At 38.2% G+C, this 16,774-nt stretch overlaps 2 protein-coding genes across 2 annotated transcripts; one reads left to right on the top strand and one right to left on the bottom strand.

Annotated features, from left to right (window-relative positions):
• Positions 1 to 271: 271 nt before the first annotated feature.
• Positions 272 to 9,605, top strand: ube2ib (ubiquitin-conjugating enzyme E2Ib). The gene is made up of 7 exons (XM_020637637.3): positions 272 to 415; positions 3,270 to 3,348; positions 3,430 to 3,513; positions 3,826 to 3,898; positions 5,954 to 6,063; positions 8,230 to 8,309; positions 8,816 to 9,605. Exons 2-7 carry the CDS (start codon positions 3,283 to 3,285, stop codon positions 8,877 to 8,879), a joined length of 477 nt encoding a protein of 158 aa, XP_020493293.1. The 5' UTR covers positions 272 to 415; positions 3,270 to 3,282; the 3' UTR covers positions 8,880 to 9,605.
• On the bottom strand, positions 9,603 to 15,471 carry LOC109986803 (interleukin-21 receptor). The gene is made up of 7 exons (XM_065949733.1): positions 15,341 to 15,471; positions 15,029 to 15,231; positions 14,779 to 14,936; positions 12,577 to 12,754; positions 12,388 to 12,493; positions 11,655 to 11,733; positions 9,603 to 11,579 (listed from the first exon to the last, which is right to left on the bottom strand). Exons 1-7 carry the CDS (start codon positions 15,448 to 15,450, stop codon positions 11,121 to 11,123), a joined length of 1,293 nt encoding a protein of 430 aa, XP_065805805.1. The 5' UTR covers positions 15,451 to 15,471; the 3' UTR covers positions 9,603 to 11,120.
• Between the last annotated feature and the right edge of the window lie 1,303 nt (positions 15,472 to 16,774).

The following is a 16,774-nucleotide window of genomic DNA, read 5'->3' as shown; positions in this document are numbered from 1 at the left end:
TGTAATTATATTAACGTGATAATTTTGCTTATTTTATTATCTGAGCTGGTCAATTTTGCGTGAGTAAGAAGCAACCGCCGCAAAGCTAAGAATGATAGTCCTCGTCAGTCAAAAGAGCAAGAGAGGATTCTGTGACTCAAATGGTATGGTTTACCATAAACAATAAACATTTGTTTCCGACAAAATGATTTTCCTTTGCAGAGAAAACAAAAAAAAGTCAAACGCGCAGCCTAGGGGCTATTTAAACAAAGCCGGAAGTGCGCGGGAGATGACTGTCTTGTGTCGCTGTTTCCGTGTCTGGCTTGAGTCGGAGCGGGTGGTTTTTCAGGAGGGAAACTTTGCAAGGTTTAACGGGATTTGAGCACGCTTATTACGTTTCGCCTAATTACAAGAGCCATTGCAGCCACACTGAGAGGTAGGAATACACCTTAATTAAACAATATGTTAATTTGGTCGTGTATCATGTTATTTTATCCGCTTCAGTTTGCGCCATTTTCGCTAGTTTGGTAATGCACAAATGTGCGCCTTTCAGCTCTGGCGTTCTTTGTCCCTATTCTTTAATGGACTATAATATGTTTGTTTTCTTTGGAATACACCACATCCTTGTTTTACATCCGAAAGTACATGTTATAACGCGTTAGAGGAAAGGAAGTGTTCCGTTTCTGATCCAAAATAGTGTCCAAATCAAGTGCAATTGCGCATTTTTGTGCTGCATCAGGCCGTGTCAAGACGCTAACAGCGCCAGCGCCTCTTCGAATAAAGCATGATTCTGGCGCACATGAGTTAGCTGGACAAGCTAACCGGTTAGCATGCTTATCAAACAGCGTTAATTGTCAGCGTGTGGACTCTTACGTGACAGCAAGTTTGGAGGAATGTAAAACAAACATGACAGGGTTTCCCGGGGTCCTTAAGTTGAACACGAAACGAAGAAGAAACGTTTGAACATGCATGTATGTCCACCGGCTAGTTTGGCTAGCCACCTTGACTGAACCAGACATGTTTAGAAGACACTTCAGTTATACATTCACTTAAGCCAATGGAAACTGTTTTAAATTCTTATTTGAAGTTTGCCGTGCGATTGTGCAATCCTTTGGCAACAACCCCATCGCTTTAAAGTTGGTAAACAAAACGAGGGGAGACACTAGTATTGTTGCTTTGCCTCATTGTCATTACCCAGAAACCATCGTTGCTATAGAGATCTTTTATTAGACATTCCAATAGAAGCTCTGATTAGAGCTCCTCATTAGCTCTCCGGTGTAAACTTCACTGAGTGTAGGAAATCCTTTCCTGTGTACATTAACTACTGAAGCCTTATATTGGAGGTCACTCAGGTGGATAGTGTTTATACATGTTTACTCTGCACTTTTAACTCTCTCACACTTACAGAACCACCAGTCAATCTTAAAGTTAGTTAACTATAATAGCATACACCTTGTCAGGTTACTTAATACTGGATGGACAATATTTATAAAGAATGGTGCTTTGAATCACAGAAATTGTCAGAATCTCATAATAAGGCTGGGAAATATATGGAGTTTTTAAGATATATCAATATATTTTCAAACACGGTATAGGGTAAGACAATATGGATATAGTTTCAGTTGCATTAAAATAAGGTTATAGAGGTGCCAGGTCACCTTTTTCTTATCTCACTGATGATGACTGACTGTCTGTCCCTCTTCACCCTGCTCCTCCTCTCTCTCTCTTTTATTGTATTTAAGGAACATTTTTATTTTATAATATTACTTTTTAAATTCACTTACAGGTAGTTTATTTTCCATGTGTTTTCACTGTTAATAAAATACATACAGATATATATCAAGTATCGCCATTCAGCTAATCAATATCAAGATATGAGTTTTGGTCCAGGGCCCATGTTATGAGGTCGCCCAGCCCTACCTCATAACATGTAGAGACTTGTGCTGCAACTATCCCAATACTTTTGTAAGCAAGTACCGTATTGGTCCGAATATAAGACGACCCTGATTATAAGACGACCCCCATTTTTCAACACTCACATTTAGAAAAAAAGTTTTGCAGACCAGATCTTGTTTTTATAAAGAACTTTTTTTTTTTAAACTTAATTTTATTTGAAAATAACAATATTAAAAACACATTGAATTAAACACTTGTTGTATTAATAATTATAATAATAATTAACATACCGTATTTATAGGCCTACGGCACTTTTCAAAACGAAGTGTTTCACAAGGGCGAACTATGTACAGTATGATTCAACATTAAAATCGATTACCAATCAAACAATATTATCAACATGTTTTTAACATTTTGAAATAACAGAGGAAATACAGGCAACGTTTTTAACTAAACTACCGCTAAACTAAAACTCGCCAAACTTCTCCTCCGATGTCTCCTATTCCTCACACACACACACACACACACACACTCTGCCCCGCTGTGTTCGCTCTCGCTCTCATCGCTCCCCAATATTAAAAACACATTGAATTAAACACCTGTTGTTGTAATAATGATAACAATAATAAACGTAGGCCTATTTATCATTATATGCTACAGCACTTTTCAAAACAAAGTTTTTCACAAGGTCAAAATATGTACAGTATGATTCAACATTAAAATCAAGCAATATTATCAACATTTTTAAATAACAGAGGAAATACAGGCAACGTTTTTAACTAAACTACCGCTAAACTAAAACTCTCCAAACTTCTCCTCCGATGTCTCCTATTCCTCATTCACGTCCTCCGCTGTGTTCGCTCTCACTGTCATCACTCCCCTGCTCCTCCCAGAGCGCGTCATGTGTATTGACATTTAAAGGGACAGGCGAACAATTAAAGCTGCGCTCTGAATACTAGACCCCGAATATAAGACGACCCGACTTTTTCGGACCTATTTCGATGGGGGAAAAGGCCGTCTTATATTCGGACCAATACGGTAATTTCCCGTTATTTTTACCATTGTTTTGTTTTTGTCAGACAGTATTTGGAAAATGCATCACCTCAGTCCAACATGAATCTTTAAATCATAGGTTTTTATCTTACCAACAGTCTATATGCAGTGATGTTTAATACAGTGACATGAATCAACCAAATTCTTCCTTATTAGGTTTTTTCGCTTTATAAATGACCAAAGCCACTGATGGTGTCTGCATCAAAAACAATGTGTGATGATATTAAGGTCAACTCAAGTTTTCAAAGTAATGAATTCCTCGACAAAGTCTTGGATTTGTGTAGTCATTCCTGATATTGGACATGATTTAGTATAACTGACATTTTATCTTTTCAATGCAGGAGTCCACAAATCATGTCAGGCATTGCATTGAGCCGGCTTGCCCAGGAGCGCAAGGCATGGCGGAAGGACCATCCTTTTGTAAGTAGACCCACGTGAGCCGGCTTCACTGGTATATCTCTCCAGGAAACACTGATGTCTTAACTGTTTACAATCTTTCAGGGATTTGTTGCTGTACCAACAAAAAACCCAGATGGAACCTTGAATCTCATGAACTGGGAATGTGCTATTCCTGGCAAGAAGGGGGTAATGTATCTCAGAGTCTGAATGTAAACAAAACATCTTTGTGTGGCGATGCGCCCACTGCTTAATAAATCTAAATGTACTTTTTATCAAATATACTTTTCTATCGTATGTAGACGTAGTAAGTAAGTTGTATTATATAGTAACACTACATAGGTGTATTTTGCACTTCTGTTGCCATACCAACAAGAATATGGATGGACATTTTATGGACCAAAACCGGCTTGAGAATTTGATCCTTCTTAGTAAGCAGTTGTGAAGTGAAACCTGTTTCACTTTTATTTACATGAAATGTGTATGTTTTTGTCTCCCTAGACTCCGTGGGAAGGAGGCCTGTTCAAACTGCGCATGTTGTTCAAGGATGACTATCCCTCATCACCTCCTAAATGTGAGTTACAGTCTGACCTGCGTAAACAAAACTGTGGATTGTGATTACCTCTCACATGGTTATCATCTTTTGGCACATGCTTGTAGAAATCTGTTTGTTTGTTTTTTTTAGTCAGAAATGGGACAATGTACTGCACAGTCAAATAATTAATCTTGACTGTAAGTCAGATGCAACCCCCAGTGCATTACCAGTATTCATTTGTTATCACTGGTAAGATGAATGGTTTGGCTAAATAACAATCAAAGTGAGTTAATGAACTCATGCAAGTTGGACATTTGGTCAAATAAAACCACCTGTCATTCTTACTGTTTCAACCAAATAGAATCATAAACCCTTCCAACCTGTCAAACTATTCTTGTAATGTAAAAGGGCATCAACTATAGCCCAAACTAACTGCAGTTAAAACGGTACCAACAGTTGGTTGTTTAAATATTACAAGGTTCACATTTTCCATGACTAATCTTCAAGAAAAGTCTGATATTGCATAACGACTGCAGCCCTTCACCAGAGCACTCAGTGACCTGACTGCTGTGCATGTAGAGTCTGTGTACCACCCCCCTGTAAACATTCATGTGGCACTGCTACCTAACCCTAACCCACATACTGTCACCTGGATGATCAAGGCGGCTTATGAAGGTTTAAAATCCGCTATCAGAAGCACCTCGCTGCTCGACACTTTAGTTACATATGCAGACTATGTTCCTAACAATTGTGCAGTGTAATTTCTTCTTTTTAGTGGATACTTTTTTAACCACACGTACAGCAGGGTTTTTATTGGTTGCAGGCCGCTGTACAAAACTGAGAGCATTCCATTTAACAAGTAGCTGTGACGAGTTGATCCAAACCTTTGTGTAGAAAACCAAACGGACACATAAACTGTGTGATCAGGATCTATGTCCATATCTCAGGGCATGTAGATCTGTTTGTTGCTTTGTTTAAGAGTTCATCCTCCCAGGCCTCACCAGAAGGTTGTTTATCTTCCACCACTCAGGTTAAACATACATTAGAATTTATTTATTTTTAATTACATTTGAACACCTCAGCCCTATTTTAGGATGACGTGGTTAACCAGTTGTACAGTTAACTGAGATTAAAAATGTCTCGGTTAATTCATCCTTAAGGTTCCACTACACCGCGTTTTTCTATTCTCACTGGCAAAAAGGGGGGCGGGCCTTCAGTTTCGGTCCAACCCGCACGGAACAAAAACAGTGTGACACCAGCTGTTGCGTTCCAGCTAAATGTGCCTTCTTTTATTATAATTAGGAAGTCACATTTAGCTGGTACACAACAGTTATAAGATTATTTCTCAGACTATCGGGATGTCAAAATCCACAATTGTTGCATCCCTAGGTGCAACATACTATACTTATAAGGAACCTAGTGATTTAATAAAAATCACATTTGTTCATTGAATTTTTGTATCTGATTTACACACTGCATATATCTGGTATAAAATTTATTGTGTTTTTTATATAGCATTTTATTGCAAAGAAAGAATGATCTCCGCTTTCCTTCCCTGCAGTTACAAAGAGATTTTTCCCATCCTTGACTGTATAGGCGTTTTGATAACTTGAAAACACTGAAAATGTTCCTGACGCTGATCTGAAAGCATCCCCCATTTCTACATACTTCTCTTATCAAGCTTGTTATTGATTCATTGTTGGACTCATGCTTATTTTCTATCCACTGCAGTCCATCTTTGATTGGTTATTCTATGACTGAATGATTAGAGCTGATGGTGCCTCTTCACTCCTCTAATCTATCATTTGGCTGCTCAGTATTGTCCTGTAATTGTGTGAACCTAATCATTACACTCTGAGACACCCGCAGCATCTGGCACTGTGACATGTGAAACCTCTAATATCAGGGTTGCTTTGTCAGAATGTCACGAGTATAACATTAAATTAGTCCCTGTGTGAACATCAGGGACTAAGACTTCCTCTTGAAAAGCTCAGCCGTGAAACATCTCGGTGACATTAGTGGAATTTGTTTATTTTGTCTGACGTTTTGATTGGCTATCATCTGTAACATAAGTGCAAATTTTTTGTGTTTCAGGTAAATTTGAGCCTCCACTCTTTCATCCAAACGTGTACCCATCAGGCACAGTATGTCTATCTATTTTAGAGGAGGACAAGGACTGGAGACCGGCCATCACAATAAAGCAGGTTTGCCAACTTTTCCTCATTTGCATTCTCAAGAACTTAAGCAAAAATGTCCTTAACATCACCTTTCATCTTTTGCTTTGGTCTTGCTCTGTATCTCTAATGTTTTATGCAAGTCTGTAAAATACTGCTGGGAATTCCAGCTAAGCTTTGCATAGTTTTTCAATACACTTTGTTTTAAATTCACCTTTAGTTTGTTGTCATAGATGAAACGCAGATAAATGATGAATAGTCCAGTAGGGAGTCAGTGGGGTGCACCAGAGGTTTAAATTATAATAAATGAAACTGAAGCTTAAAGAATGAAACAGAAGATAATCAAATATCTTTATATTTAAACAGTGTGTCAATCAAATACCATGACATTTCAAATTCCCCCCCTGGGATTAATAAAGTATTTCTGATTCTGATTCTGAAAAGATGCATCATCAATACCTGGGCCCGTATTCACAAACATCCTGAGAATCCTCTCAGACACCTTCTTACATTTTTAGCCGAGAGAGATTTAGGAACATTCTGAGAGCAGCTCTGAGCGAGGAAGACACAGGAACTTTTATCTCAGTGAGGAGGTGTGGTTGGCTGAGCTGCTAGGTATGACACATCTTTTCAGGAGCTATGATTGGTTAATCCCCCCCAAAATTAGAAAAAAGTCTGTTTGATAATTTGTAAGACATACTTTAAAAATATACAGCCTACAAAGTGTCTGAAACACATGCCCACTTGTGCAGGTGAAGAGGCTTAATTAGTGATTGGATGTGACTGTGGAGGTAACCACATAGAGAAACTCAACATGCATGTCTTACTTTGTAGTTTTTAATCCTCCTCACTACTCCTAACAGTTTAACACCTTAGGAGCTCTCTTAACCCTCAGGCATCAGTTTCATTTAAAACCCTCTTAAGTCACTAAGGACAAAAATGTCCACTTCTGAAAGTAGAAAAAAATATCAATCTGTTCCATTTTTATAGCAGTTTTTTGGAAGTGGCCATTTTTGTCCTTTGGGACTTAAGGCCGTGTTCACACTTGACTTCTTTTTTCAACTGCCAGCGCCTTTTTTACATACAAGCCTATGGAAAAATGAAAAAGTATGACGCCTTTTCAAAAAGCGCTGCGCCCGACGCCTTTTTCAGTTGAATTATTTCAACTTTTCAGAAAAGCGCTGGGTGACGTCAAGCGCCTTTCTGACAGCTGACCAATCAGGACGAGTAGTAACCAATGTCCGTAGTTACCTGTGCCCAAAAAGATGTCATGCACTCAAAAACGGTGAACTTCCACCAGATATGGGTGCATTTGCGTGTCCGCTCCGGTCTGTTACGGGTCCGTGCATCCGCAGCACGGAGAGCACAGCTGGAGTACGGAGACACAGGAATTTCCGCGGTAATTTAACAGATTCACTCGCGACAGCACGAGATAATACGATTTTCATGGTATAAAACTCAATAAAAACCTTATAAACACATAAACAAACACACAAACAGTCGTTTTTCTGGAAAAAAATAAGTCAAGTGTGAACACGGCCTAAGAGGGTAGTAAACATGTTTCAGTGTTCTGTTGATCTATTAAAACAATAAAATGTGCATTCCAAAATGTGTCAAGAGAGAGGCTTTCTTACAAAAATATGTGCCATTTTGCACTAACACAGACAAAATGATGGCCAGATGAAGAGGAAACATTTGACCAAATGGACAAAAATGTCCATAATGATACATGAGAGTTAAGGGCTAAGATTCTTTGTGAATAACTTGAGGCCAGCTGAGCCAAACGTACGGGGCACTTCCTTTAGTTTTTATTCAGATTTCTTTGACACCTTCATGTTGGGTAGTGGAAGTTCTCAAGACAGCCTTGTTGATTTTGTACATTTTGAACTATGTGAATAAGCTGGTCGTCTGTGTTCTTTCTTACTGCATATCACTTGTTTGTCTCGAAGAAAAGGGTTCAGCCAGCCTGCAGAACCAGCGTAGTCAGTCATAGGTCAGAGTAGATGTTATTGACATCTTGAAGTCTCCAGTGTGGACGCAAATATCTTAAGAAATCCTTGTTCAATTAAAGTTTCATATATGGAAACGATCATCACCTCTCAGCTCGATTCTGTTGATTGATGAAAAACAAGAGTCCTTTTTTGATTACTTCTTTGAGATCCAGCTCTCAGCCTCATTTAGTCCTCTATCCCTCAGATCTTATTAGGTATCCAAGAACTCCTTAATGAACCAAATATCCAGGATCCAGCCCAAGCAGAAGCTTACACAATCTACTGGTAAGTAGATGTCATCTCGTCAAACAAGATTCCAAAAGGGAATGTGTATGTGCCAGGGTTGAAACTGGTGAGTTTTACTTGAGCTGTAATAACTTTGACATGTTCAGGCACAGACTTAAAACCAAATGCACTTTTGATTTGTAATAACTCAGTGAAATATTTTTCCTTTTTGTTACATATTATCCTTCCTGTTATCAAAGCAGCTGTTTGTAATATGACAGAAAACCCTCACTATGTGACCTCATGTCCTCATTGATTTGTGTGTTTGCATCCTAAACATTAAAGTGTATTAACTGATAGTTATACTTCTCCATGTCAACCCTGATCAAGATAAATGTCAAGCTTTTCAACTTGGAATAGAAGTCTTAAAGATGACAGATCTTTCTATTTCTGTCAGATCAGCTGAAAAGGGATTCTATTTATTTCCCTTCTGCTTTCAAAATGGTTTTGTTTCTAATTTTGACTTGCATTACAACAAGATAACTTTTTTTGTGTCATCTTTCCAGCCAAAACAGAGTAGAATATGAAAAAAGAGTTCGAGCACAAGCCAAAAAGTTCTCCCCCTCGTAAGGCCGAAACCGCCCCCTCGCTCCGGCAGAAGGAATGGGTTTAACAAGGATCACCTCCCCGCTCAGTCTCTCGATGAATGTGCTCCTCTCACATCAGGACTTGCTTAAAGACTTCTATTTAAACTCCACACATTCTGTGCCATCCGTTCTCCTCTCGCCTATCCATTTTTGTTCTTAATTGCCAGTTGGCGCATAATGCTGAGAGGGGATGGGTGCTCCAGCACCCTGGTTGTTTCTTTTTAAACATTAATTGTCTTATGTGGTGCAAGGGACACAGCTCGCTACCAGTTTCATCAACTCCATGCAGGCTGGCTGTCATCAATGTTCGAAGAAGAAAATGTCTTTGTTTTATTTAGCTCTTTCACAGAGTCTATTCCTTTCTGTTTTCCCCTTTTTATTTTCCATAAATTTAATGTAAAATTAGCTTCTTTCATTGTCAGTATTTCAACTGCTGTATAATGAATGGCACTTTTATACTGTTGTATCTCACTAGTGTCTCTAGATGGCTCTGTCTAATTCTCTTTCCCAGGTTTTCTATTCAGCATGCTGTAATATAAGATAGAATCTGCTGCCTTGGCTGTCTTTTTGTTATTCAGAGTGTTTGCTATGGAATAAATAAAAATGGCCATGATGACTGAAGCAGATAGGCTTACTTCTGTACCAGACTTTAAGGTTATACGGTGCTTTGTTCATGTATGTGTTGGCGTAAATAAAACTTTCTACAAAAGTTTGTGTTTTTCTTTATTCAACTTAACCAGACAGTTTCACATAACTTAACATACTATAAAGTCGTATAACGTTGTTCCAAAAGCAACATGAATAACTTTACTTACTATAAAGATGGGCCTGCCAAAACAACATAGTGATGGTTTTAAGTGCTCAATGTGAAAGAAGAGAAAAACAGATTGTAAAAGTAATTTAACTTAGAGTAGACTTGATGTGCCTCTGTAAAAATACATCTGTATTTTATGTAAAGATCCTTTATTGGGGCGCAGATGGCCTAGCAGTTAGGTTGCGCACCATGTACTGAGGCTTTAGTCCTCCAAGCGGACGTCCGAGGTTTAAGTCCCACCTGCGGTTCCTTTCCTGCATCTCATTACCCTCTCTCTCTGTCTCTCACACTGATTTCCTACTCTGTCCACTCTTTTCAAATAGACACAAAAAGCCCAAACTGAATCTGAAAAAAGAAGCTCCTTTACATCATTTACTCAGAACAATAAATCATAATGCTGCAGAAGTATTTTACAAAAAGCATTTACAAATGTTATATCTCAGTTCTTTGTTTAAAAAAAAATCTGAAGTAAGCAGTTGCAATTGTTCTGAAGCATTACATGTTGATATGTGAACTCTGTTACTGTCCCAGCACACTATCATTTAGATATGTTTGCATTCAGAGGTCTGCAATCAATTAAGACAGAATATAATGTCCATTTAATACAAATATTTTTAGAAATATATAATGCAACATTTGTTATCAGAATGTTTCATACATCAACATAAAAAATATTCTACTTTTAATGTAAAGAAATATACATACTGCATGAGTATTCACTTCTCTTGAGTTATTCACAACTTGCCACCTTCTGCAAATCCTGTACATTGGTCTTATTAGGATCTTATGTAATGGATCGAAAGAAAAGGTCCACAATGTCTCATGGAGTTTAAAACTATTTACAAATAAAATAATGGAAAGCCAAAGAAAACCCCTACCTACAATCTGGTTCAACAAATAGACTTTGGATTAATGTTATTATCTAACAGAACTGCTTTTTGAAATCAACTTTGTTTATCAAACTTCAAAATCAAATTCCCGGTTGGAACCTGTGTAATGTGGTGAAGTCCAAGAAAGACGAGTTCTTATGGAGGTCGTTGTGTATGTGTTGGCGTATACAGTATATAAAAATGTCAACCTATCCTAAAGTTGACATGAAGGATCGATATTTTCAGTTATATTAAATCACTGAATTGATGAGTTGGTCATTATCTTTATCAATCAATCAATCTTTATTTGTATAGTGTCAACTCATAACAAGTATTATCTGGAGACACTTTACAAAAAGCAGCTAAAAGACCTTACTCATTGTTATGTTACAAAAAGCAGGTAAAAGACCTTACTCATTGTTATGTTACAAAAAGCAGGTAAAAAGACCTTAATTATTGCTATATTTCAAAGACTCCTTTACTATTTTGACGTACCTTGACACCTATCCAATTACCACATGCTAACACAATGCTTTATGCCTCAGAAATGGCACCCGCTCTGCTCTTCCCTGTTGGTGCCGGGCTTCATTGCCGGGCCTGGGCTGATCTGCTGGAAGGCGCTCAGGGTGCAGTACTCATTGCAGTACCAGGGAGGGTCCTTCTCCAGGGATGTGTGGCTGCTGAGCCAGCACCCTGAGTCCCCCTCAGTTGGACTCCCTGGCGGTGAGCTGAAAGTCAGACTCCCTGGATCTGAAAGAGGAGACATGGTGCTCACAGCATACGGGACGCCCAGGAGAGAGACATCGCAGCGTGGATCTGAGACGTTGCTGTAGGTGCTGCCCTCCATGAACCGGTTCTGACACTGAGGCCAACCCTCCTCTTCCTCTTCCTCTTCCTCCTCCTTGTCCTGAACATCTGCACACTTTGTTAGTGTGTCTATTTGGAGCGTTTCCTCTGTCTTCAGCATGTCTGCTGTGTTTTCTTGTGTAACCACCCAGCTCTATGATCACAGTAATGTTCAGGGACAGAATCAGGATTTAATAGTTAATATGTTATGCAACCATCTTCAACTTACCTTGAAGTCTCCCTGGCAGTCATGGTACAGGGTGTGGAAATAAGGGGCTGGAGTTGGGATGAAGGCATTTTGCTTCCACCTGTAAGCATGAGGAAAATAAAGATAAAACCAATCAATCATTAAATCAATTTTTATTTGTATAGCGTCAACTCATAACAAGTGTTATCTCGAGACACTTTACAAAAAGCAGGTAAAAGACCTTACTCATTGTTATATTACAAAAAGCAGGTAAAAGACCTTACTTATTGTTATGTTACAAAAAGCAGGTAAAAGACCTTACTTATTGTTATGTTACAAAAAGCAGGTAAAAGACCTTACTCATTGTTATGTTACAAAAAGCAGGTAAAAGACCTTACTCATTGTTATGTTACAAAAAGCAGGTAAAAGACCTTACTCATTGTTATATTACAAAAAGCAGGTAAAAGACCTTACTTATTGTTATGTTACAAAAATCAGGTAAAAGACCTTACTCATTGTTATGTTACAAAAAGCAGGTAAAAGACCTTACTTATTGTTATGTTACAAAAAGCAGGTAAAAGACCTTACTCATTGTTATATTACAAAAAGCAGGTAAAAGACCTTACTTATTGTTATGTTACAAAAAGCAGGTAAAAGACCTTACTCATTGTTATGTTAGAAAGATATTACAAAATGACGTGCATTTCACTTCTAGAAAATAAAAATTGCATTATTGTGATTTTGTATTTACTGAGCGATAAAAGGTGGGCAGTACTTTTTAATAGGACCGTAGCAGAGAAGTAAGACCAGCAGCGCCGTCACACATAAGGGGGTGAAGACCATCACAGCCAGCCTGGACTTCAATGTGCTTGAAGTGAGATCTGTACACATCAACACATAGGAGAACATATCGATTCATTCTCTTGATTCACTTTATTCAGTCGTTTTCTGGGTGTAATCTTACCATCCACAGTGGGCTTGGTACTCCAGTTAATCTCAGAGGACCAGCTGCTCCACTGACCCTGGAAATAGTACTGATTAGGACCAGAGCGTACTCTGGCAGAGTACTCTGTGTCAGGCAGAAACTTGTCATCATCCACAGAGTAATTTGTTATTGCCACGCTGATCGTATGAGATGTGATCTAAAGAGAAACAAACAGAGTGTAAAGTTAGGAGAGTTTGTAAAGGTAAGGAACGTCCTGTACGGAGGCCCATTCCTGCCAAATCAGGCTGAGCTGTAAAATATTTGAAAATAAGCTATTTTCAAAACAATGTTTACGGTTTCTACAAATATAAACAATGACAATCAACACTTCTGTAAAGAATATTTTAGGATTTAAAAAAACAATGCCCCAGATCCCGTAACTCCCAGCCTTTATAGATTGTTTCTTGCTCATGTGATTAAATCCAGTTTCCACATTATTTAGATGTGTCTTAAAAAATATCCCAGAGGGTCATTCCTGTTTTATTACCTCATCTCAATTTAAGAGCTGTAGTTTTGTAGTGAGGGCAGAACAACAAGCTTTAACCACATTACAGGTGTTCAACAGGGTTTTCAGCTGGCCAGGTTTACTGGGAACCAGGAATGATGTGTTTGGGAAAAGCCCTTAGAACGAAAAACACATTTCTGACGACAACAAAGATCTGTTCTGAATCGTATTTTTTTTTCTTTTAGCCTTTACCCAGTGCAGGCCTTAATCCTTAAAAGAAATTGAAAGACAATTCTAATACTTTAAATCTCGAGTCATTAAAGTACCTACAGAAGAAAATTATGCAATGCATGTATGAGTTCTTTCCCTTCTGCTTGTTCTTTATCACATCTGACACATCTGGAATTCTTGTTTTGTAATATATAGTTTAAAACTTAAACACAGACTCAATACCCCTGTGACACTTTTCACCCTCCTTTTTTTAAATCTGCTTTGTTGTAGTTCATATCTTCAGTTCTGTACTTATTCAACATCCATTCACTTATATATTATGACATTACAACAGGTATAAAAACACAATATAAGCTCTAAACATCCCAGTCTCCACTCTAAATGTATCCAGTCTGGAGTCCATGCAATTTGTAATTATTCATCAACAACAACAACAGAAACCTTGAAATACAATATTCCCCTGTAGAATGTATATTTATGCTCCACCTCTGATGAATTCAGATCTATATTCCAGCCTCCTAGAATAAGAATTTCACTCGATATGTTACTGTATAACCGGAATGACAATAAACATCTTGAATCTTGAATTAAAATGTTTGACTTGTTTGTTTCAATAATCAGAAGAGGCTACATTGCTTCATTGAAGGCATTGTGCATAAAAAGCCAAAAAATATGATCGATGAAATCACCTTAAGCCTGGCTCACACTGTGTGATTTTTCCCCGATTGTATAAAACTCGGGGTGGCATGTCAGCTCACACTGTACGAGTGAAATCGAGACGGAGCGTTGACAATTGTTAATAAAGTTTCATTTGAAAAAAAAGAAGGATGGCGGTCGGTGAAAGAGAAGGAAGTGGAAGTTGTTGTAGGATATAGAGAAGTTGATACAATCATAGATGGATGGATACAAGTTTCAGAAAAGTGCTGCACTGATGATCTGTACAGAAAACTAAAAAAAAACTAAAAACAGTTGCGTCCTGCCGCTGGTCACCATGACTACAGTCCCCCCTTGTCTTTCCTGATTATATTGTAGTCACACACAACTTCTGCCGGACCCTTTCATGACGTAAATGTCAAGATTTTAAATTCTAAATATCAAACATGTTTGAAATAAATCGGGGCGTCCCCGACGATCGCCGGGAGAGACCCTGTGATTGTCGGGAAGGAAGAATCGGAGCTGAAATCGGCCCAATTATCCTGCAGTGTGAGCCAGGCTTAAGATACATGGTTTCTTCTGCGTCACAAAATATCGGCTAATGTTGCCTCAATCTGTCTAATATTCCTAAACGACCCTGCTATTTCTGATGTGCCGTACAAAGGTCTACTCTGCATTTTTGACAGGAATGGAAATGATATCACTGAGGATGTAGAGGAATAAAATAAACCTTGTGAATCACATGTGATACCTTTGTCTTTGACTGCATTGCAGATTGGCTCATAGACTTTTAACTGTTTCAAACAAGGGCTGTGTCATTCTCATGAATCCAAAAAACCAAGAGATCTTACGCTGAACTCTTTTCCTCTCTTGTAGTAGTAGAGCTCGTACTTCAGGGTTTCAGGCAGAGTGGTCACCTCACTGTACTTCTCGTACGTACTCTCCCAAGTAAAGCGGTGCTGTCCGGACTGGTGGCTCACGTTGAGGCAGCATGGTGAGTTTGGTTTAACTGAATAGAGGACACATTAAAGACAAACACATATTTGGATTCATGTTTTCTGTTGCATCTGGTGATGAAAACAGACAGGTAGCATATCTTACTGTTTTTGAAAGGCTTGAATCTGTCCATCAGAAGTTTGCAGTTTTCCACCCCTTCATTTTGTTTGTGACACAGAGAGAATTGATAGGTATCTGTTTCCATAAAGGCATTTGATACGTAGTCATAATCAATGTCTGTATTGGGTATTTCAATAGAACAGAAGTAATCCTCTGCGTTCTGTATCAACGGACACACAAACGGCTTTCTGCACAAAGAGGAGAGAGGAGAGACAATAAAAGAAGCATGAGGCTTTCCTTCACATCAAGAGGTCATTTTCATCAAGATTAACTAATAAAAATAAACAACGGCCTCACTTTTGATTTCTTTTCTCAGCGGTGAGCCAGTAGGAGCTGTTGCTGTGTGAGGTGTTTGCTGTGGGTGGGATGTTCAGGGAGCAGTTGATGGTGAACAAGTAGTCGCTCATGCACTGAAGATTGTGGTTCCCTGCTGAAATGATTACAAGAAATGTTCCATATGGAATAACATTTATCCCAAAGTAACCTGACATGCATTGTACATTTTATACTTAAATGTGCTTCACTGCTTCATTAGAGGTTTTACAAACTCTACTACAGTAGTAGCCTATGTCACTAAGTACTCTACACATTTTATTATAAACCATGTCAAATATTTCAGAGATCAGTAACCAGACCAAGGTGAACCCTCTTCATTCCAGTGATACAATCCTGCTTTTTCTTCACTGCTCTTTACATAACTTGCTGCTATCAACATACCAAGTCACTTTAATCATCACTTGTCACTTTATCTTGCTGCACTGCACATAGTGTCTAATTGCCCTGTTAACTTCACCATCTATATTGTACTTGTATATACCTCCTATTTTTATCTATATTTATCTTAACTATTGTGTTTACATTTTCTATTTTGTATGACCTTTTCTTCTGTCTTTTTTCTGCTGCAACGCTCGAATCCTATCCTATTGAGTTGATTATGTTTTGTATCTTTTGAAGTTGATCAGAATGTAAATGAAGTTCTGTGTTAAAGTTTTTTTTAACACAGAAAAAAACACATCTTTATATATGTTTTATAAAGATGAAATGTATGTGCAAGTTTGTGTATGCAACAGGTAAATTGGAAGATGTGTCTGTCACATATATGGTCAACAGGGTTGCACCTCTCACTTGCTGCAAGAGAGGTGGCATTTTTCTTTCCTTATTGCTTCATTCATTCCTTTGCTTTGCTTTTTTTCTCCCAGTATCAGTCCCCGTCTACCTGGTAGTCATCCAAATCAAAGAACTCATCGTCCAAAAAAGGGTTTATTTTACATATTTAAAATACATTTAAAATCATTGTTGTTAGCAGTTCAACGTTTCTATATACGTTTTATTTTCCATTTCTGACACTGAAACTGCTTTAGGTAGAAATGTCCTCATATCATTGAACATGAGAAACAATGACTGATAACTCACCTAATGCACATAGTGAAAATTGTTTTTTTTTTTAAAGATTTATTTTGGGGCTTTTTATGCATCGTTTTTTAGAAGAAGCCACATGTCAGACCCGAGCCCGGGCGGTCTGCCCTCGAGGACTTCAGCCTCTGCACACTAACCACTAGGCCACTGGCACCCCAAATGTGTATATTGTTTTAAGATATGACAACATGTGAAACCATCATTTAACCCTTAAATGAATTTCAATCAAATCAGCATTCAATACTTCTTCAGAGATCAGTAAGAAGATCAAATAAAATGCAACCCTGGCAGCCATGCTCCCCCCCTCTTCTCTTT

The sequence above is a fragment of the Labrus bergylta genome, chromosome 21 (genome assembly GCF_963930695.1).
Source record: "Labrus bergylta chromosome 21, fLabBer1.1, whole genome shotgun sequence".
In the NCBI taxonomy this organism is placed as follows: Eukaryota; Metazoa; Chordata; class Actinopteri; order Labriformes; family Labridae; genus Labrus; species Labrus bergylta.
The sequence above is the reverse complement of the archived record's forward strand: the minus strand, read 5'-3'. Positions and strand labels throughout refer to the sequence as shown.